The 20,851-nt window shown below is 42.5% G+C and overlaps 2 protein-coding genes across 5 annotated transcripts; both read right to left on the reverse strand.

The window, feature by feature from the left end:
* Nucleotides 1-779: 779 nt before the first annotated feature.
* Nucleotides 780-2,353, reverse strand: LOC115164942 (coiled-coil domain-containing protein 105-like). The gene is made up of 2 exons (XM_029717873.1): nucleotides 1,273-2,353; nucleotides 780-1,071 (listed from the first exon to the last, which is right to left on the reverse strand). Exons 1-2 carry the CDS (start codon nucleotides 1,405-1,407, stop codon nucleotides 805-807), a joined length of 402 nt encoding a protein of 133 aa, XP_029573733.1. The 5' UTR covers nucleotides 1,408-2,353; the 3' UTR covers nucleotides 780-804.
* Nucleotides 2,354-4,787: 2,434 nt separating this feature from the next.
* On the reverse strand, nucleotides 4,788-20,811 carry LOC115177606 (uncharacterized). Of its 4 annotated transcripts, none has more exons than XM_029738512.1 (11): nucleotides 20,716-20,811; nucleotides 19,416-19,642; nucleotides 18,330-19,330; nucleotides 17,779-17,931; nucleotides 16,269-16,346; nucleotides 11,891-12,007; nucleotides 10,937-11,086; nucleotides 10,550-10,717; nucleotides 6,570-6,761; nucleotides 6,128-6,319; nucleotides 4,788-6,039 (listed from the first exon to the last, which is right to left on the reverse strand). In XM_029738512.1, the coding sequence occupies exons 2-11, from the start codon at nucleotides 19,585-19,587 to the stop codon at nucleotides 5,935-5,937; spliced, it is 2,328 nt and encodes a 775-aa protein (XP_029594372.1). In that variant the 5' UTR covers nucleotides 19,588-19,642; nucleotides 20,716-20,811; the 3' UTR covers nucleotides 4,788-5,934. The 4 variants fall into 4 exon arrangements, with proteins under 4 accessions (XP_029594372.1, XP_029594381.1, XP_029594390.1 ...); XM_029738521.1 differs by lacking the exon at nucleotides 20,716-20,811 and adding an exon at nucleotides 20,218-20,607; XM_029738530.1 differs by lacking the exon at nucleotides 20,716-20,811 and adding an exon at nucleotides 19,749-19,951.
* Nucleotides 20,812-20,851: the final 40 nt, after the last annotated feature.

Consider the following 20,851-nt stretch of genomic DNA (forward strand, 5'->3'; position numbering starts at 1 on the left):
GTATTGCAAGGAAGATACACAAATATATTTCTGGTATCTACAGTACTGCTTTGCTGTGTATAGAGGGCCTTTATACAGTGATTCTGTAACCACTCAATAAAGAAGAGGCTTATTGAATCATCCCTCATTTCTTAATGAAACACATGAAGTTTAGAGGGAGGACTGTCAAGTGACTTGCAGTCTTATGACTCGGACTGAAGAGGAGGGGGCGATGGAGACTGGACTTTATAACAGTATACATTTATTCACAGGTGAAGTTGAACATAAACAGTACACTGATTGTGATTCTAATGCAGTCTACGCTGAACATATTCAATTCACATTATAGATGCCAAGCTGTACAAAATGGCAGTATGACAAGGAGATCAAGTACAGGCCAATGAAACCCATGCACATTTCTGCTCTAAGGGACTCCCAAACAATAAGCAATGGGGCTGAGTTCGCAGAGAAATACTGTTTATGTTTATTTCAAGTACACGTTAATGGTGTAATGCAGAAATGTGGTTAATTGAGAGTTGGGATGCCACACATGACTAGGTTAAACATACCTTCCTAATCATCAGCACATTGGTCCCGCTTTCACTTCATATCCAGGATAAAACACACATGCCGTTTGTATACAACTATAGACGGGCTCTTCTCTTTCCTTGATTCCTCTCCTCATCTACTTCTCAAAATGCATTGAAGGAGAAGATCAGAGGGGAGGAACCTTATATATTTATTCCCTCTGATCTCCTCCAATGCATTTTTGAGAAGGAACCAAGGAGAGAGGAAACATTGAAGAAAGATGAATTGAGTCATGCACTACATAATGAGTTTAGTACGACCCCTGTTGGAGGAAAGTGGGCATTGCTCGTCTGTCGACCAGCTGCCGCCGCAGCCTGACCGCAGCAGCCTGACCGCAGCAGCCTGACCGCAGCAGCCTGACCACAGCAGCCTGACCACAGCAGAGTCCACCTGCTCTGCGGCCCTCTTGCCGTGCAGGTTGTCCACCAGCTGCAGACATGTGCCCTGCAGCCTGGAGAGCTCCTCTTTAGAGGACAGCAGGCAACATCTCAACACAGAACTACCCTGAGAGAAAAACACAAGACTCAGAGGGCTGAATTCTAGCATGAGAACAAGCACTTAACTCGACAATTGCATAAATCATGCATTGATGTCAATGGAAGACTTGCACAGAAATTTGAGTCTACTACAGTAAAATGGCCAAGTACATAATATAAGAGAAAGAGTGTCAATCATGTTCGGTTTTAGAGGAAGACCGTTAGTTACCTGTATGAGATGAGCAGCCTCAGGTAACTGGGTCCCAGGGTGTCTGTGGTAAACGTTTACTATAGGCCTGTTCAGTTTCTCTCTGGAAAGTATATCCCCACTGTACTCAGGGCCCTGGAAAACACATGACAACATAAGAAGATAGGGGTTGAGGGGTGGAGTAGTGAAGTCACCCACTACAACATTATTACACCGACATTAGTGGCTCTTTCTTTACCAAATAAGGACAGATACAGACACCATCTGTATCTTATCCATGACAAAGCCTACAGATGGTTCCACTCACATACTGACCAGTGCTCTGTCATGGCTGTGACTAACACAGTTCAGCTGCCTCTGTTAGTGGAAAATGGCCTGCCTGGAGGCTGAAGAAATAATTGTGAAATTTTGCTTTGCGAGAGAATGAGTTTTACTATTGTGACTTTTAAACGTTAAATACTATCGTATGTCCCATGCTGTACCTTCAAAGTGACTGTCTCAGCTATTTTCTTCACCAGAGCTTCATTGACAGTACCGTGGGCAGCATTTTGCCTGGTGATGTCATTGCCAATCATCTGCCTGATGTTCTCTCGTAGCAGCTGTGATTGGTTCACAGCCAGAGTGGTAGACTCCAGAACCTACTTAGATGTGGGTAATTCTTTATTTTACAGACCTGTTTCAGCTGATATTTGCCTAGTATCCGCTAAGAGTGTATAGCAGAAATGGGCAACTTGTGGGACTAATTAGCAAATGGTAAGCCTACAGCTGCTGGTTTAAATAAATCCAGAATAAATAAATGAATGGTTATTACGTAACTACACTGTCACCATGTAGTGTAAGACAAAAACTAGGTGAATCACTGACAAAGTGTAACCACAATAGGCACTATATGGGACAAGGTGACGTCAATGCAGTGCCATACACTGTGTTACATTAGTACAGTACGCTATTGACATAGCATCTGGAGTGAAGGGGTCAATAGGCTGTGGTAGTTTTATGAGGCCTTGGGAGGGAGTTCCCCCCTCTCCCTGCAGAGAGAGAGAGAGCCAGAGCGAGTGTGTGGTAGAAGCTCAAGAACATTTGTGTCATGCGCAAAGTAGATGTCCTAACCGACTTGCTAAAGCTATAGTTTGTTAACAAGAAATTTGTGGAGTGGTTGAAAAACGAGTTAATGACTCCAACCTAAGTGTATGTAAACTTCCACTTCAACTGAATAGCCAACAGGATTGAACATACTGCACACTCCTTATCTACTAATTTAATTCATCATAACTTTCAAATATTAAACTCTCACCATTGTCCCCGTGGTTTGGGATCTGAGTTTATTCTTACACAAAGCGTCACCACCTCCATCCACTTCATTTGTGTCTGTGCGCCTGGGGGTAAACGCGGTGGCGCTACTGCTCCGCACACATCTGATAGACCCTGACCGTCCTGCGTCGGTTTGCCGGACCAAGTGTTCCGCTCGTCGTATAGAGTGCACCGTATCATCTCGCCAAGACTGCGGTCCTATTGCCACAGAGAGGGGAACTGACTGAACAGGCATTTATTTACTCAAGTCTTTTTTTTTACATTTAAACTCAGCAAAAAAAGAAACGTCCTCTCACTGTCAACTGCGTTTATTTTCAGCAAACTTAACATGTGTAAATATTTGTATGAACATAAGATTCAACAACTGAGACAAACTGAACAAGTTCCACAGACATGTGACTAACATAAATGGAATAATGTGTACCTGAACAAAGGGGCGGTCAAAATCAAAAGTAACAGTCAGTATCTGGTGTGGCCACCAGCTGCATTAAGTACTGCAGTGCATCTCCTCCTCATGGACTGCACCAGATTTGCCAGTTCTTGCTGTGAGATGTTACCACACTCTTCCACCAAGGCACCTGCAAGTTCCCGGACATTTCTGGGGGGGATTGGCCCTAGCCCTCACCCTCCGATCCAACAGGTCCCAGACATGCTCAATGGGATTGAGATCCGGGCTCTTCGCTGGCCATGACAGAACACTGACATTCCTGTCTTGCAGGAAATCACGCACAGAACGAGCAGTATGGCTGGTGGCATTGTCATGCTGGAGGGTCATGTCAGGATGAGCCTGCAGGAAGGGTACCAATTGAGGGAGGAGGATGTCTTCCCTGTAACACACAGCGTTGAGATTGCCTGCAATGACAAGCTCAGTCCGATGATGCTGTGACACACTGCCCCAGACCATGACGGACCCTCCACCTCCAAATCGATCCCGCTCTAGTGTACAGGCCTTGGTGTAACAATCATTCCTTCGACGATAAACGCGAATCCGACCATCACCCCTGGTGAGACAACCGCAACTCGTCAGTGAAGAGCACTTTTTGCCAGTCCTGTCTGGTCTAGCGACGGTGGGTTTGTGGACATAGGCGACGTTGTTGCTGGTGATGTCTGGTGAGGACCTGCCTTACAGCAGGCCTACAAGCCCTCAGTCCAGCCTCTCAGCCTATTGCGGACAGTCTGAGCACTGATGGAGGGATTGTGCGTTCCTGGTGTAACTCGGGCAGTTGTTGTTGCCATCCTGTACCTGTGCCGCAGGTGTGATGTTCGGATGTACCAATCCTCTGCAGGTGTTGTTACACGTGGTCTGCCACTGCGAGGACGATCAGCTGTCCGTCCTGTCTCCCCGTCTTAGGCGTCTCACAGTACGGACATTGCAATTTATTTCCCTGGCCACATCTGCAGTCCTCATGCCTCCTTGCAGCATGCCTAAGGCATGTTCACGCAGATGAGCAAGGACCCTGGGCATCTTTCTTTTGGTGTTTTTCAGAGTCAGTAGAAAGGCCTCTTTAGTTTCCTAAGTTTTCATAACTGTGACCTTAATTGCCTACCGTCTAAGCTGTTAGTGTCTTAACGACCGTTCCACAGGTGCATGTTCATTAATTGTTTATGGTTCATTGAACAAGCATGGGAAACAGTGTTTAAACCCTTTACAATCTAGATCTGTGAAGTTATTTGGATTTTTACAAATTATCTTTGAAAGACAGGGTCCTGAAAAAGGGACGCTTCTTTTTTTGCTGAGTTTATTAATTACCAGGTCTCTTTAGATTAGGCTACTAAAGTACAACAAGTTCACCTCAACCCCCGAGGGCCAAATAAACTAGTGTTGAAATACTATCTCCAAAACAACCGTTCCCAAGTAACCAGAAACCATGGTCCTGCTTGTGATTGGACAAGAGGTTAGTCAGTTGTGGGGTTGACTGAGGTCATGTCGAGATGGGATCCAGCTTTTGTCAAATTTACGAGCCCAAAAATATTTCTTGCTAACCCCAACCTAATTCTCAACACGTTAATTATCCTAACCTGCTGCGTAAGTTCTCCTAAACCACCTACAAAAAGTACATTCTGACAAATGCTGGATCCCTTCTAGCCATGACCGTTTACTGGGGATCATATTCCAAGTGTGAAGTACAGAGCAAATGAGACACCCACGGGTCATGAAAGTCCCTTTGATCATCCATGACATAAGCAGCAAAGTACATGCAATGAAAACAGACTGGATTCAATAATTTCGATCATATAGAGAGAGGTTTATTTCTCAATCTCACAAAGACTTTAAAAAATGAAAACATGGCAGACATAAAATTAGAAACCTTTTCCCAAAATAAATGTACCAAACCATTCTGTAGTAAAATTAAACCTGCCAAAAAGTACAAATAAATATTTTGGAGTAAAAAGTGTAAACCCCTTTATGACAATCACAATAACAAGCAGTATGATGTAGCTAATGTGTCAAATGAAAATGGCAGTATGAACAGAAATAGCCCATTCAGACAAAGACACTGAGGGGGAAAAAAATTAAATCACAGAACTTACAGTATGACACCAATAAAGAAAGCTTTTGGGAAACTGCAACCTCAAAACTGTCCAAATTCAACACAATAATAATCCCCCTTCTGATAGCACTTATCAAGAAGGCTGCACTACACTATGCCCTGAAGGACACATTAACAAATCTCATCATACATTTCCCCATGTCCCATGCTACTAGTTAATCAATGTCTGACATGGACACAAGTGTATTTTGAATTTGCATAAATGGTACTCTCAGGCAATGAAATGATTTGATCTGTCTGTATTGATACATTTCATTGCCAGAGTACCCTTTAAGCAAATTCAAAATATACTTTGGTCCATGTCAGACATTAACTACTAGCATACTTCATCAATTAAATCAGTCAATATGAATATACAAATATGAATGATGCCAAAACGGAGCAATAACATCATCATTATTGACAAATATCCAGTCAAGAGTTTTGTAAAGGCCATAAAATTGTTTTAACACAAAAACCAAGGCTTGCCTGCCAAGGTAAGATGCAACTAGTGCAAATGCGCAAAACACAACCTTTTCAATGGGCCTACATAGAATTGTAATTAGTAGTTTTTTATTTTACCTTTATTTCACTAGGCAGGTCAGTTAGGAACAAATGCCTCGTTCAGGGGCAGAACGACAGATTTGTACCTTGTCAGCTCGAGGATTTGAACTTGCAACCTTTCGATTGCTAGTCCAACGCTCTAACCACTAGGCAACCCTGCCGCCCCACTACCTGTGGTGCAATAAAGTGTTGGTTCATGCAACTCATCTATATAAAATGTGCATTGTACCTTCATGGTTCTATGTTTTTTGCTCTTTCACTATCTTGTTCATCTCTTTCATAATGTGTGTTTGACAGCAATCATGGGTTCAAATTTGTTCAGCAGGTTCTGTTGAAGTTCTTTGAGTAGATGATCCCGTTCTTCGGAATCCAGGAGAACTTGCTAAATAAAACAAGTTAACAAATCAAAAATATTCAGTGTTAATTTGGTCCGATCTTTAGTGCTTTTCTAAGGTCATGTACGGACATACCTCAATGAGTTTGTCTCTCTTCTCCAGGCTCTCCCTCAATTTCCTCTCCTCCCTCTCTTTGTCATCCTTTTCGCTCCGCCAGGCTCGCTGTGCCTCCTTGTTCTCCTTCCCTCTCTCCCTCAGGTCGTTGAGTGTGTCGTTGAGTTGCTTTGACAGTGAAGACACCGCCTGACTATGATTCTGCTGTTGCTCCTTGAGAAGGCAGTGGGAAAGATGGGAAGAGAGGAAAGGTATGGGTTCTAACGACCAAACTATATTATAGGCTTGATATTTTAGATACCTCACTGAAGATGACCTGAATTGTGTAAAAGACAATGGAAGACACAGCACATCTCAGTATATAGAGGGAGCCCCTTACTAGTCTTACATAGCTTCCCCTTCACTGATATGAAAGACAGGGATTGGTGAAAGCATCCACTCTCCTATCATCGTTTGCACTCACCTGCACTATGCCCTGATAGTCCTGCAGGGCGGTGGTGAGCTTGGAGAACTCCTGGCACATGGTGGCGCTGTGCTCCTCTCTGTCCTGTAGCCAGGCTATCACTAGGCTCTCCTTCTCCTTCAGCTGAGAGGCCAGAGCCCCCTCAGCCCCGCCTCCTGACACCCCTTGGCTAATCACAGAGTCCGACAGTGCCTGGGGGAAAATAAAATAAGTTATGAGGAGGAAAGTCTGAAGCGAGTCAAAAGAGCTACATGTAGAATTTTTGCAATGTAATTTTTAAAAAAAGTCCATATAATAGCTGCAGTAGTAGTGGAATGATAGTGTTTCACAATAGTTTGGGCCAATACAAAATTCGCATTCTAAAATGCAGACTTTCTATTTGACAACAAAAGCTTACGTCGGTAATACTATGATTTTGCTATACAACATTCCTGTAGATTGTTCTAAAACTATTATTTGGTTAACAGTAGTAGCCTATATATTATGTTGATTCCCGCTTTAAAAGTATCTGCCTGTCCCTGTTTCGCTGTCGGCTGCTGTGTGAGTGAGCCACTCCCTCCCTCTCCCCACATTGTGGAAGGACAAATGGAACAATACAGAAATGTAACATTTGGAGCAACTTTGAAATTTGTAGAAACGTGGATAAACGTCAGAATCTGATGTCAAAATTAGTAAAACTGAGATCTTGTTGTATAATGAACAAAAATATAAACGCAATATATAAAGTCTTGGTTCCATGTTTCATGAGCTGAAATAGAAGATCCCATATGCACAAAAAGCTTCTCTCAAATTATGTGCACAAATTTGTTTATATCACTGTTAGTGAGAAGTACTACTTTGCCAAGATAATCCATCCACCTGACAGGTGTAGCATATCAAGAAGCCTATTAAACAGCATGATCATTACGCAGGTGCACCTTGGGCTGGAGACAATAAAAGGCCACACTAAAATGTGCCGTTGTCACAACACAATGCCACGGATGTCTCAAGTTGAGGGAGTGTGCAATTGGCATGCTGACTGCACCAGAACTGTTGCCAGAGAATGTAATATTAATTTCTCTACCATAAGCCGTCGTTTAAGGGAATTTGGCAGTATGTCCAACTGGCCTCACAACCGCACACCACTTGTTTGGCGACGTGTTGGCGAGCGGTTTGCTGATGTCAACGTTGTGAACACAGTGCCCCATGGTGGCGGTGGGGTTATGGTATGGGCAAGAATAAGCTCCGGCATATGAACACAATTGCATTTTATTGATGGCAAATTGAATGCACAGAGATACCGTGATGAGATCCTGAGGGCCATCGTTGTGCCATTCATGCGCCGCCATCACTTCATGTTTCAGCATGATACTGCCCGGGCTCAGGTCACAAGGATATGTTACACAATTCCTGGAAGCAGCAAATTCTTCAATGGCCTGTGTACTCACCAGACATGTCACCCATTGAGCAAGTTTGGGATGCTCTGGATCAACATGTACAGCAGCGTGTTCCAGTTCCTGCCAATATCCAGCAACTTCACACAGCCATTGAAGAGGAGTGAAACAACATTCCACTGGACCACATTCAACAGCCTGATCAGCTCTACGCGAAGGAGATGTGTCGCTCTGCATGAGGTAAATGGTGATCCACGCCCCTACCTTTAAGGTATCTGTGACAAACAGATGCATATCTGTATTCCCAATCATGTGAAATCCATAGATTAGGGCCTAATGAATTTATTAAAATATTTGAAATTGTTGCATTTATATTTTTGTTCAGTATACTTAAAATAGCTGAGGCCCATCAATTAACCCACATGGCTATATAGCAACAATATCATATTTAGAGTTAGCAATCTAGCAATACAGGCCAAGATGCTAGCAAAAAAAAGAAAATTCTCATAATATATATATTCTGCAAAAAAAAGAAACGTCCCTTTTTCAGGACCCTGTCTTTCAAAGATAATTTGTAAAAATCCAAATAACTTCACAGATCTTCATTGTAAAGGGTTTAAACACTGTTTCCCACGATTGTTCAATGAACCATAATTAATGAACATGCACCTGTGGAACGGTCATTAAGACACTAACAGCTTACAGACGGTAGGCAATTAAGGTCACAGTTATGAAAACTTAGGACACTAAAGAGGCCTTTCTACTGACTCTGAAAAACACCAATGGAAAGATGCCCAGGGTCCCTGCTCATCTGCGTTAACGTGCCTTAGGCATGCAGCGAGGCGGCATGAGGACTGTGGATGTGGCCATATATTGCAATGTCTGTACTGTGAGAGGCCTAAGACAGCACTACAGGGAGACAGGGTGGACAGCTGATCGTCCTCGCAGTGGCAGTGGAGGTGGAGGGTCCGTCATGGTCTGGGGCAGTGTGTCACAGTATCATCGGACGGAGCTTGTTGTCATTGCAGGCAATCTCAATCTCTGGGTACTACGTGATTCCATGTGTTATTTCATAGTTTTGATGTCTTCATTATTATTCTGCAATGTATAAAATAGTAAAAATAAAATAAAAACCCTGGAATAGGTAAGTGTCCAAACTTTTGACTGGTACTGTAGATGCACAAAGAGCCAAAAATACATCTGATAATTCTGGATCCTATTTTGACAGGTCGCACAGGTCGCTTCTCATGTTCAAAATACAACAACACCCCTTTAGACATAAGCTATTTACCAAGACAGCTTGAAATGTAGCCTACATGTTTTGTGTTCTTGTAGGAAGCAGTAACTCCCCATTGCTGACCTATACGTATCTATAACTGGGCTAATAACTTGCTAACTAGCAAGGAATATCAACAAATGGGCAGATGCAGGGCTCTGCAGTCTGATCTGAACTGAAAAGCTCAAGACCGCTGATGGGCTACACCCACCAATAGAATTCTACTCTGTTGCACTTCGTCTCTGCCTACAACAAAATCACAGACTCAATTTTCCAAAGTCAGATTTGTTTTCATCTCCTGCATTGAAAAGGGGCTGATATAATGTTGATTCGATCACAGAAAAAAAGACTGATCTATATAGTGCAAACTAATGGGGTGAACTCAGTGAAGTTCAATCTCTTGTCTCTGTGTGTGGCTGCACACACAGGCAGCTTAGAGGGAACATTGCATTGTAATCTATTTATTGTTAGAGCAAAATAGTTGTTCATCTCAATGTGACTTTTTGTCCTTATCGCCCAGCTCTAGTATCTACCCCAAAAAATTATTTATTGCCGATTTATCACATTTTCTTTTTACATTTATCGTGATATGGATTTTTGTCCTTATTGCCCAGCTCTAGAAAACTGCACCCCTCCTCTCTTACATGGGTATCTATAAAAGGTGTAGTCATCTCCTACTCAAGCACAAGGAACAATGGCAAACTGTGGCAAGCAGCCAACGTAGAAATCGCTCTGTCATTTCCTAGTTGCAAAAAATCTACACTCTTCAAACCATTTCATTTTATGTAAGAAAACATGCACTGAATAGTGTAGGCAATCATTGTACCATCTAAATCGCAGTGAAATATCTACGACTGCTTGAAGTCGGTGGACGAAACAAAGTAAAATAGCCTCCACCATGGTCCATGCTATCCGGGATCCTTGATGTCAGATAGCACTAACCTCTCCACCGTATTGCGGGGAAATGGGATGCGTGGGAGAGGGAAAGAGTTGTTTATATTCAGCCTAAGTGTTGTCGCAATTCACCTAGCTTCCACATGGGTGAGAATCGACATGTAGCACCTTCAACTTGAATAACAGAGGTCAGTGCATGCAGCACTGGTTACTGAACCTGACAAACAATTTTGGGCACACTAAAAAGAGATATACCTGGAATCAATTCTATTTAGATCAGGAATGGTCAAACGAATAGATAATCAAATTAATCAAAACACTATCTTTCAAGACATCTGGGTCTGTATTCACAAAGGGTCTCAGAGTAGGAGTCCCACAGCACACCTAATTTAATTCAACCTATGGAGATTCTGTATGTTGAGGTGATCCCCCCTCACCTGCATGTCTTTCTGAGAGCTCTCTAGCGCCTCCTTCAGGCAGAGGAGAAGTGACTCTTTCTCCTGTAGGACTGCTGTGAAGGCCTGGTCCCGCTGTCTCCACACTTCCCTCTCCTTCTGCACCTCCCGCTGCACTCGCTCCTTCTCAACCAGCTCCACTCTCAGTTCCTGGGGGTTAGAAGAAAAACAGGGCCCTTGTGAGAAATTATTAGTAACACCTTTGACTAAGTGACTATAGTGTATCCAGCGCAATGTTAACTTTGTTAATGAATGTGAGTTAATAGATGTAAGTGAAATAGCGTGAGGGTGTGTGTGTGTGTTCTACAGCAACTGCCGTACACTGGTAGCACAGCAATCACACGTGTGTGCTTTCAACACCAGACTCACATTGATGATATCCTGGTTACATTGGAGCACAGCATTGAGTGTGGAGAGGTCTTTCTCCCGGTCTCTCCCAGCCTTCTTCAGTGCCTCCAGCTCGCTCTCCGTCCTCTTCTCCTTCTCACTCACCTCAGAGAGCAGAGCCTCCAGGGCTAGCTAAAGAAGTGGTAGAACACAAGACATCAGCAAAATAACCTTGTACAGAAATGTTCTATATCCCATACAACGGGTGGGTCTAATCTCAAATGCTGATTGGAATGCGGTTTCAACCATCGGTGTCTATTCCATAAATTGCCACCGGCTAAATCTATTTTGTTAAAATGCCTATTTACTCTGTTCCATCTGAATGCGCAATCCACTGTCTCATCAGCCCAGTCAAGCAATTTATGAACTTGATTCCCACTATTAAAAGCATCTAGACATTACCCCTTCTTTTAGACTAACATTTTGCTGTGTTGTTGGCTAGTTCCTGACAAGTGAGCACATTTTCTATGCCAAGCAAAATCACATCTCATTAGCTCATTGTTTTGGATGTATCAAAATAAATGTCACTAGAAGACAGCGTAAACAAATGCAAATACTTTGCTGTTATTCTGGCTGCACCTTTTTGGCGCGACTAAGTTAGCCGTAGTTGGCTAGCTAGCAAGCAAGGGATAAGACCGTGGCCAGCCAGTATGGCAATGAAACATTTAGAACGAAGGACTGGGTCACGTCCATAGATACAGAACAGAACAAACTTAGTCTCGGGCCCAACAACACCCATGCCAATATATCCTCCCAACACCGGCTTCTCTAGCATTATCACTTAAGTAATGTCATATTTAAAAAGGAACTATTCACACATTTTATTGTCCATGCTTTGACAGTCTACACAAGTTTATTTGGCGTTATTAAAATGTTTTATTGTAAACCAATAGCTTATTCAAATCATCATCAAATGGGATCAATCTTAGCCCTCACCTTATTGTCGGAGAGAGTTTGTTTCAGATTGTCAGTGAGTGCCTGTGTTAGTCTGTCAGACACGTCTGTCCCTGTCCCCACCTCAACACACATCTTCCTGATCAGACACATGCACTCCTGAGACAGACAGGAAGACAGGAAATGAATGTCTGATCATGGAATAGCACATGGCTTGTCCCAGAGATGGCATCAGAAAAGGACTTGATGTGATAAGAAAAATATTACATTTAAATGATATCAATTACACCAGAATACAAAAACTGCATTTAAACAAATGTCTCAATGATAAATATTGAGACAATGATAGTTAAGAAAACAGGGTTTGCCCCAATCCCTCATAGTTAGGACAATTTGGGTTGATAATGGGATTTGTTTCGAGATTTCTTGTTCTTTTTTTTAATGGATTATTTGTGTACCTGCTTGACATTTTACTGCATTGTTAGGAGCTAGTAATATAAGCATTTCATTGCACCCGCTATAACATCTTCTAAACTGTGAACACGACCAATAAATGTGACAAAAATACACACAGAACCGGTCAAAAAGTTTGGACACACCTACTCATTCGAGGGTTTATCTTTATTTTTTACCATGTTCTACATTGTAGAGTAATAGTGAAGACATCAAAACAATGAAATAACATAATGAATCATGTAGTAACCAAAAAAAAAAAAGTTAAACAAATCAAAATATATGTTATATTTGAGGTTCTTCAAAGTAGCCACCCTTTGCCTTGACAGCTTTGCACACTCTTGGCATTCTCTCAACCAGCTTCATGAGGTAGCCACCTGGAATTATTTTCCAAAAGTCTTGAAGAGGTTTCGTACATATGCTGAGCACTCGATGGTTGCTTTTCCTTCACTCTGTGGTTCAACTCATCCCTAACCATCTGAATTGGGTTGAAGTCAGGTGATTGTGGATGCAGCACTCCATCACTCTCCTTCTCTTGTGTAAGAGGTAAAATACCTCTTACACAGCCTGGAGGTGTGTTTGGGTCATTGTCCTGTTGAAAAACAAATGATACTCCCACTAAGCGCAAACCAGATGGGATGGCGTATCGCTACAGAATGCTGTGGTAGCCATGCTGGTTAAGCGTGCCTTGAATTCTAAATAAATCACAGACAGTGTCACCAGCAAAGCACCCCCACACCACCTCCTCCATGCTTCACGGTGGGAACCACACACAGTGGTGTAAAGTACTTTAAATAATTTTTACTTAAGTAGTTTTTTGGGGTCTGTACTTTACCATTTATATTCTTGACAATTTTACTTCACTACATTCCTAAAGGAAATATGTTATTTTTAACGCCATACATTTTCCCTGACAACCCAAAGTACTCGTTAAATTTGAATGGTTAAAAGGACAGGAAAATTGTGAATTCATGCACTTATCAAGATAACACGTGGCCGTCCCTACTGCCTATGGTCTAGCGGACTCACTAAACACAAATGCATCTTTTGTAAGTGTCTGAGTGTTGGAGTGTGCACCTGGCTATCTGTAAATTTGCTTACTATAAGGAATTTTAAATGATTTCTACTTTTACTTCTACTTTTGATACTTAAGTATATTTTAACAATAACATGTACTTTGTGATAGTTAAGTACAGTTGAAGTCGGAAGTTTAAATACATTTAGGTTGGAGTCATTAAAACTCATTTTTCAACCACTCCACAAATTTCTCGTTAACAAACTATAGTTTTGGCAAGTCGGTTAAGACATGTACTTTGTGCATGACAAGTAATTTTTCCAACAATTGTTTACAGACAGATTATTTCACTTATAATTCACTGTATCACAATTCCAGTGGGTCAGAAGTTTACATACACTAAATTGATTGTGCCTTTAAACAGCTTGGAAATTTCCAGAAAATGATGTCAAGGCTTTAGAAGCTTCTGATAAATGATGTCAATTAGACTGAGTCAATTGGAGTCGTACCTGTGGATGTATTTCAAGGCCTACCTTCAAACTCCGTGCCTCTTTGCTTGACATCATGGGAAAATCAAAAGAAATCCACCAAGACTTCAGAAAAAATTATTGTAGACCTCCACAAGTCTGGTTCATCCTTGGGAGCAATTTCCAAATGCCTGAAGGTGCCATGTTCATCTGTACAAACAATAGTATAAACACTATGGGACCACGCAGCCATCATACCGCTCAGGAAGGAGAAGCGTTATGTCTCCTAGAGATGAACGTACTTTGTTGCGAAAAGTGCAAATCAATCCCAGAACAACAGCAAAGGACCTTGTGAAGATGCTGGAGGAAACAGATACAATAGTATCTATATCCATAGTAAAATGAGTCCTATATCGACATAACCTGAAAGGCCACTCAGCAAGGAAGAAGCAACTGCTCCAAAACCGGCATAAAAAAGCCAGACTACGGTTTGCAACTGCACATGGGGACAAAGATCGTACTTTTTGGAGAAATGTCCTATGGTCTGATGAAAGAAAAATAGAACTGTTTGGCCACAATGACCATCATTATGTTTGAAGGAAAAGGGGGGAGGATTGCAAGCCAAAGAACCCCATCCCAAACGTGAAGCACGGGGATGGCAGCATCACGTTGTGGGGGTGCTTTGCTGCAGGAGGGACTGGTGCACCTTACAAATAAGATGGCATTATGAGGAAAGAAAATTATGTGGATATATTGAAGCAACATCAAGACATCAGTCAGGAAGTTAAAGCTTGGTCACAAATGGGTCTTCCAAATGGACAATGACCCCAAGCATACTTCCAAAGTTGTGGCAAAATGGCTTAAGGACAACAAAGGCAAGGTATTGGAGTGGCCATCACAAAGCCCTGACCTCATTCCTATAGAAAATCTTTGGGCAGAACTGAAAAAGCGTGTGCGAGCAAGGAGGCCTACAAACCTGACTCCGTTACACCAGCTCTGTCAGGAGGAATGGGCCAAAATTCACCCAACTTATTATGGGAAGCTTGTGGAAGGCTACCCAAACGTTTGACCCAAGTTAAACAATTTAAAGGCAACGCTAGCAAATACTATGAGTGTATGTAAACTTATGACCCACTGGGAATGTGATGAAAGAAATAAAAGCTTAAATAAATCATTCTCTCTACTATTATTCTGACATTTCACATTCTTAAAATAAAGCGGTGATCCTAACTGACTTAAGACAAGGAATTTGTTCTAGGATTAAATGTCAGGAATTGTGAAAAACTGAGTTTAAATGTATTTGGCTGAGGTGTATGTAAAATTCGACTTCAACTGTATATTTAAAACCAAATACTTTTAGGCTTTTACTCAAGTACAATTTTACTGGGTGACTTTCACTTTAACTTTCTATTAAGGCATCTATACTTCTACTCAAGTATGACAATAGGGTACTTTTTCCACCACTGACCACATATGCGGAGATAATCCGTCCACCTACTCTGCGTCTCACAAAGACACAGCGGTTGGAACCAAAAATCTCAAATTTGGACTCATCAGACCAAAGGATAGATTTTCACCAGTCAAATATCAATTGCCCGTGTTTCTTGGCCCAGGCAAGTCTTATTATTACTGATGTCCTTTAGTAGTGGTTTCTATGCAGCAATTTGACCATGAAGGCCTGATTCACACAGTCTCCTCTGAACAGTTGATGTTGAGGATGTGTCTTGAACTCTGAAGCATTTATTTGGGCTGCAATCTGAGGTAGGTAATTGCATATTTCTGAGGCTGGTAACTAATGAACTTATCCTCTGCAGCAGAGGTAACTCTGGGTCTTCCTTTCCTGTGGCGGTCCTCATGAGAGCCACTTTAATCATAACGCTTGATGGTTTTTGTGACTGCACTTGAAGAAACTTAAAGTTCTTGAAATTTAACAAGGCACACCTGTTAATTTAAATGCATTCCAGGTGACTACACCATGAAGCTGGTTGAGAGAATTCCAAGAGTGTACAAAGCTGTCATCAAGGCAAAGGATGGCTATACTTTTTTGGTTACCACATGATTCCATATGTGTTATTTCATAGTTGTGTTGTCTTCACTACTATTCTACAATTTAGAAAATAGTAAAAATAACTAAAAACCCTGGAATGAGTAGGTGTGTAAATTTTTGACTGGTACTCTATATTAACCCAATTTGATTTACCCATTTGGCTAACAGTCAGTATGTTAAGCTGAGGAAGTTTGCTCACTCATACAAACTTTAGTAGAGAAAGACATTTGTTTGGGTATTGTGATGAAAATTGATTCCTATCTGCTAAAACCACTATATCTTAAGTTAGGTCTGGGAGTTTAAGAGCTTGGGGTGTTCATGTTGTGATGGTAACATTCCACTACCTCAGCCACTGTCTCATTCCTGAGTGAAGTGGATCCCTGTGTTTTCGGCATGACTGCATTGTCTCCCCTCATAGAATCACTATGAATCACTCACCTGGATAACTCGGTCTCTGCTGTGCAACAAATGCCCCAAACTCTGCAGTAGCAAGTTTCCCCCGTCCTTCTGCGGAAACTGAAAAAGCCATAATCACACCATACACAGCACTTAGAACAAGGATGTCAAGTCAACACGGGGCTAGCATTGTTGCAGCGATAGAAGAGCAGACTAGCCTGGTACTAGATCAGTTTGTGTTGTCTTTCAAACTGATGACAATGACCACAGGCGTTGCCAAGACAGCACAAACATATCTGGGACCAGGCTAGAGCAGCAGACCTCTCCATTTTGAAGCCAGTGTCTTGTGGGTGATATGCCACTATATTACAGTTGATGCTTTCATAGAATGCAGGCAATCAGTTTGTATTATTGTAATAAATTTAGAACATACAGTATAAGCCTATACATCTGCCCTGCAAGTGCCAAGTGTGAAAGTTCCCCACCACAAAAGCTTGATATACTGTAAAACCTCATACAGAGCACACAAATACTTAATCCCAATGATTGACTTAATTTTTCTAGGATTGGGTGGAGCTAATGCCAGATTCCAGGCAAATTAAAATATTTCCTTGTGTAGAGCTGGCTGTGGTGCTCTTAATCGTCAAAGCTCTTCGTGGATTTACAGCTCCCATTCCCAGACTGAACTTGCTAATAGGGCTTCCTAAAATATCCCAAAAACCGGAACTCAAGCCAGACCTGAATCTCAGACGTGAATCTCATGAAATGAGAATCAGTTTAGGTAAGATGCCTTAACGGCTAGGGGTGAGGCCTAGACATGCTATAACCATAGGTAGGCGCATGGTTGGATAACTTCAGTCTACTGTAAGGAGATAAGGATAAGAGACGCCACTCAGCAGCTGAGCAGCATGTTATAATGATCTCTTTATGAAAAGCCATCCTGAGCTGCAGGGCAAACTCCACTAGTTGGGGAAGATTCCAGGGAGATGCATGTGTGGTTATATGAGTGCACCTGCATTAAGCGGACTCCCCCCCTCGTCCAGAAACCAAACTCTAACACACCCATCATTCCTCGCATAATGCTTTATTTGTGCTTAGTCAACACAAGCATGGTTTAAAGACATTTCGCGCGCGCAAGTACATGAAGAGAAAGTATGTTAGGAACACTATGTTCAGGCCATTATATTGGTGTGCACCGGCTGACTAGGCCTATACCTGTTTATCTTGTATAAAATGTCAGCAGTCAATTACCATGACAGGGAGTGTCAAACTCAGTTGTACTTGTATGTGCGCAACCAAATTATCATGACCCTTCAATTCCGCTCCCCAATTTATACTGTTTTCTTTCTCAATTGAGTTACTATAAATACTATGGACCAGTTTCCCAGACACAGTCTAGTCCTGGTAAAAAAAAAAGCGCTTTCATTGGAGAATCTCCATTGAGAATGCTTTTTTAGTCCCTGACTATGCTTCATTTGTGTCTAGGAATCCAGCTGAAAATGTCTAAACTTGGGGGAATCAATGTCAATTCAATAAACTACTCAGTGCTTACCTTAAGCCAATCCTCTGGTCCACTGACATTAGTTTGTGGTTTGGTTTTGGTCCCGTGTTTAAGCTCAGTTTCTAGGGTCTTAATGCGTGTCATGGCTTGATCAAGCTGTCCTCTCAACTGTCTGACTGCAAGGTGCACTCGACCTGTATTGCTCTGAAATTAAATAAGAAAACGGCATTTCGTGAAAGACATACGTTGTCACTTAATTCTGTTGAAGTCCTACTCCTGTATTTATAAGTAAGAGAATATTCAGAGTTGGACCTTTGCACTGGCTCCAGACATTATAGATACTAGATGACATATTACAGACCACTAAGTAAATACTTACACTCCGTGATAGACGGAGTGATCTACAGACCACAGGCAAGGCAACCAGTTGGAAAATACTCATTTAGGGCAGAGATATTTTCCTGACCAGTGAAAGAGCTCATTTATAGGCTATGGGAATCCAAAGTGTTGTTGTCAGGGAAAAAAATCCTAGCCCTACTCATAATCACTTCCTATCATTATTTGGCATGGTGGATTTTGATAGAATGTAAGAGAAAACTCACCTCTCTGTGAAGTGGAATAAAATCGTCCCTCAATTCAGTCAGAACATCATTGGTCTCTCCATCTACTCCCTCTCCTCTATTCTCCCGCTCTCCAAAATTCAGCACCCTTGTTACCTCAGGGGAGGATGTCTCACCTACCTCTCCTGAATATCGCCCTTCCCTCTTTCCCAAAACGGGAATCTTACTCCCCGAAGGTGAACTGACAGGCTTTCCTTCAATACCTTTCAACTCTCTGAGGACCAGGAGTGACAAATCTGGAAAATCAAATGGATCACGGCAACCCAGCGAGTCCAGCGATTGGATGGACTCAGTGCGAGAGGACGCTCGTAAGGAGAGAGCGGATCCAGCCAATGACGCTGAGCAAGAGCTTAGCGACGGCACTCTCGACCAATGAAGAGGCATGCTCTGCGACTTATCCCGCGATAGGGCCAAGGGGGAAAAGGGTTGCAAGGGTAGGCGGCGGGGAACCCCACAAACTGACTCGTAGGCGGAGTCGGACACCCTCAGAGAATCACATCCCTCACAATTTTTCCCCATTGTGCATCTTTTCCCCGTTCTCCTGAAGTATGGACATGCGTCCCATTTCTCAGACCAGCACTCATACTCTGACAGGGCCATGTTCTCCTTCAACATTTCAATGTAACCCTCTCGGTCTCCCATTCCCTCACCATCCTCCTCACTAGTGCTGCACCTCATCCTGAAATCCTGAGGGTGTCGCTGGCGGTAAGCGCTGCGTACCCACTGCCTGACCTTGTCCCTCTCCTGGGTCAACTTCTGAAGCCTCTCAGAGGATAAGACCCTCACTCTGGAAATGACCGAGTCAAACTTGAAAACCCGCTCTAGAACTGAAACGCATTTGCCACACAAGAACTCTCCCCGCCCATTGCCCCGTGATACAGACTGGCCTAGTATGTGTGTCAGCACAGAGAGAAGGTCCATCGCTTTAGAAGGTGAGGAAAGGGACGAGAGAGACGTCGTGGAGCCAAGGGACATGGTGCTACCTGCAAAGTGGGAAAAGAAAACATTAGGACACACACGCACACACGCAGAGAAGTGCACGCGCGCGCACACACACACACACCTCACCCCAGGGGCTGCTTTGAGAAGACCTGGAGAGACTTCCTCTGCCCAGCGAGTCTGATGGGGTCTGAGGCTGACCATCTTTCTTGTTCTGACGCCCAAAGAGCCATCGCCGTTGGTTACCATGCAGGTCACCCCCGCACACCAGACACTCCTCACCTTTGCCTCTGGAGGACATAGTAGACGGGAGGGCTAGAAAATGCCCTGATGTCCACAGAATGATCTTCAATATTCTGTTGGAATAAAGCAGAAAAGATTCTTTGCTGCAGCCTTAACTAAATGCATTCTAAACTTTGATCATGGTGTAGAGAATGGTTGGATATCTAATCTTAGAATTACATTCTGTATAATTGCACTTGCTGGCAGTGACATTCAAATATGTTTTTCCAAGTCAGAACTGGGTTTTCAAAAGCTGGCTTCACTTTTAGCTCACTTATATATTTAAAAAATGATAATACTTGGCTGTTTAGGCTAATTCAGTTATCTGCTCTCACTAGCTTGCCGCTTAAGAGCCTCGATTTTTGCTTTGCCTCAGTGCGCTTTAATATTATAGTGTGGATGTTTTGCTCAACGTGTTGGCTATTTTAGCACAGAGCTGTGTGTTTACAGTTGCAACCCACAGCCGCCTACACGTCGACCTTGAACCACGCTGTCAGTACATTTCGCAAACTGTCAAAGCAAAAAAAACAAGTCTCGCAAACTTTCACGTTCTCCCCGCCATTCGTTTCACTGCTCGCTTGTACCTATCATTATGAACTTTAAGACAACAGCAGCCTATTCTATTCCAATACAATATCGAAAGATGTACCTTACACCAGTAGCTGTCGTCTCTTTCGGTTGCCCGCGGTACACAACCTATAACCAAAACCAATGACCGGTCTATGCAGTGCTATTTTAAGCAGCAGAGGTGTGTAAATAAATTTCATTCCGACAACGCGAAAGTTCTAGGCTACGTGTTCACCGTCTAAATCAAGTTAAGCAGTATTACTTCACCAAATTAATTATCCTTCCTTTAGAGATTGCCAAAATCACAGATTTGTTTTCTATACCTCCACTTTTAGACCATCTGCATCTATAACGTGTTTGGATGATTATGGTTTATCTGTCTCGATAAATTAAATCTGGTTTCGCGCTCTGTACACGATAAAGTTGGGAAGTCTTGAACGCAAACATTAATCCCGGTGGCGTCCTCGGTGAAGTTAACTGGGTCCCATCTACATTTTCTAAAACTATTAATGACTTTACCAATGACCACATAGTTAAAAAAAAGAAATTCAATATATATATATATTTTTAAGTGCCTTACAAAGTCAACCAGGAACTCGAGCGCACTGTAGTTGCCTACACCGGAAAGGAGCTGTGAGTGTGCACTACCTTGCCAACGTCATTAGTCATACCTGGGGTGTATTCATTACGCCAATTCTGTTGCAAAACGTTTTGTA

Source organism: Salmo trutta, chromosome 3, assembly GCF_901001165.1.
Source record: "Salmo trutta chromosome 3, fSalTru1.1, whole genome shotgun sequence".
Taxonomy (NCBI): Eukaryota; Metazoa; Chordata; class Actinopteri; order Salmoniformes; family Salmonidae; genus Salmo; species Salmo trutta.

Coding starts and splice junctions, on each gene's coding strand:
- LOC115164942 (XM_029717873.1), bottom strand. CDS start 1,407: ATGTTGTCATGTGTTTTCCAGGGCCCTGAGTACAGTGGGGATATACTT. Junction 1,072..1,272: donor AGGCTGCTCATCTCATACAG/GTAACTAACGGT, acceptor TTTTTCTCTCAG/GGTAGTTCTGTGTTGAGATG.
- LOC115177606 (XM_029738512.1), bottom strand. CDS start 19,587: ATGTCCTCCAGAGGCAAAGGTGAGGAGTGTCTGGTGTGCGGGGGTGAC. Junction 17,932..18,329: donor TTATTCCACTTCACAGAGAG/GTGAGTTTTCTC, acceptor ATTTAATTTCAG/AGCAATACAGGTCGAGTGCA. Junction 11,087..11,890: donor AAACTCTCTCCGACAATAAG/GTGAGGGCTAAG, acceptor CCACTTCTTTAG/CTAGCCCTGGAGGCTCTGCT.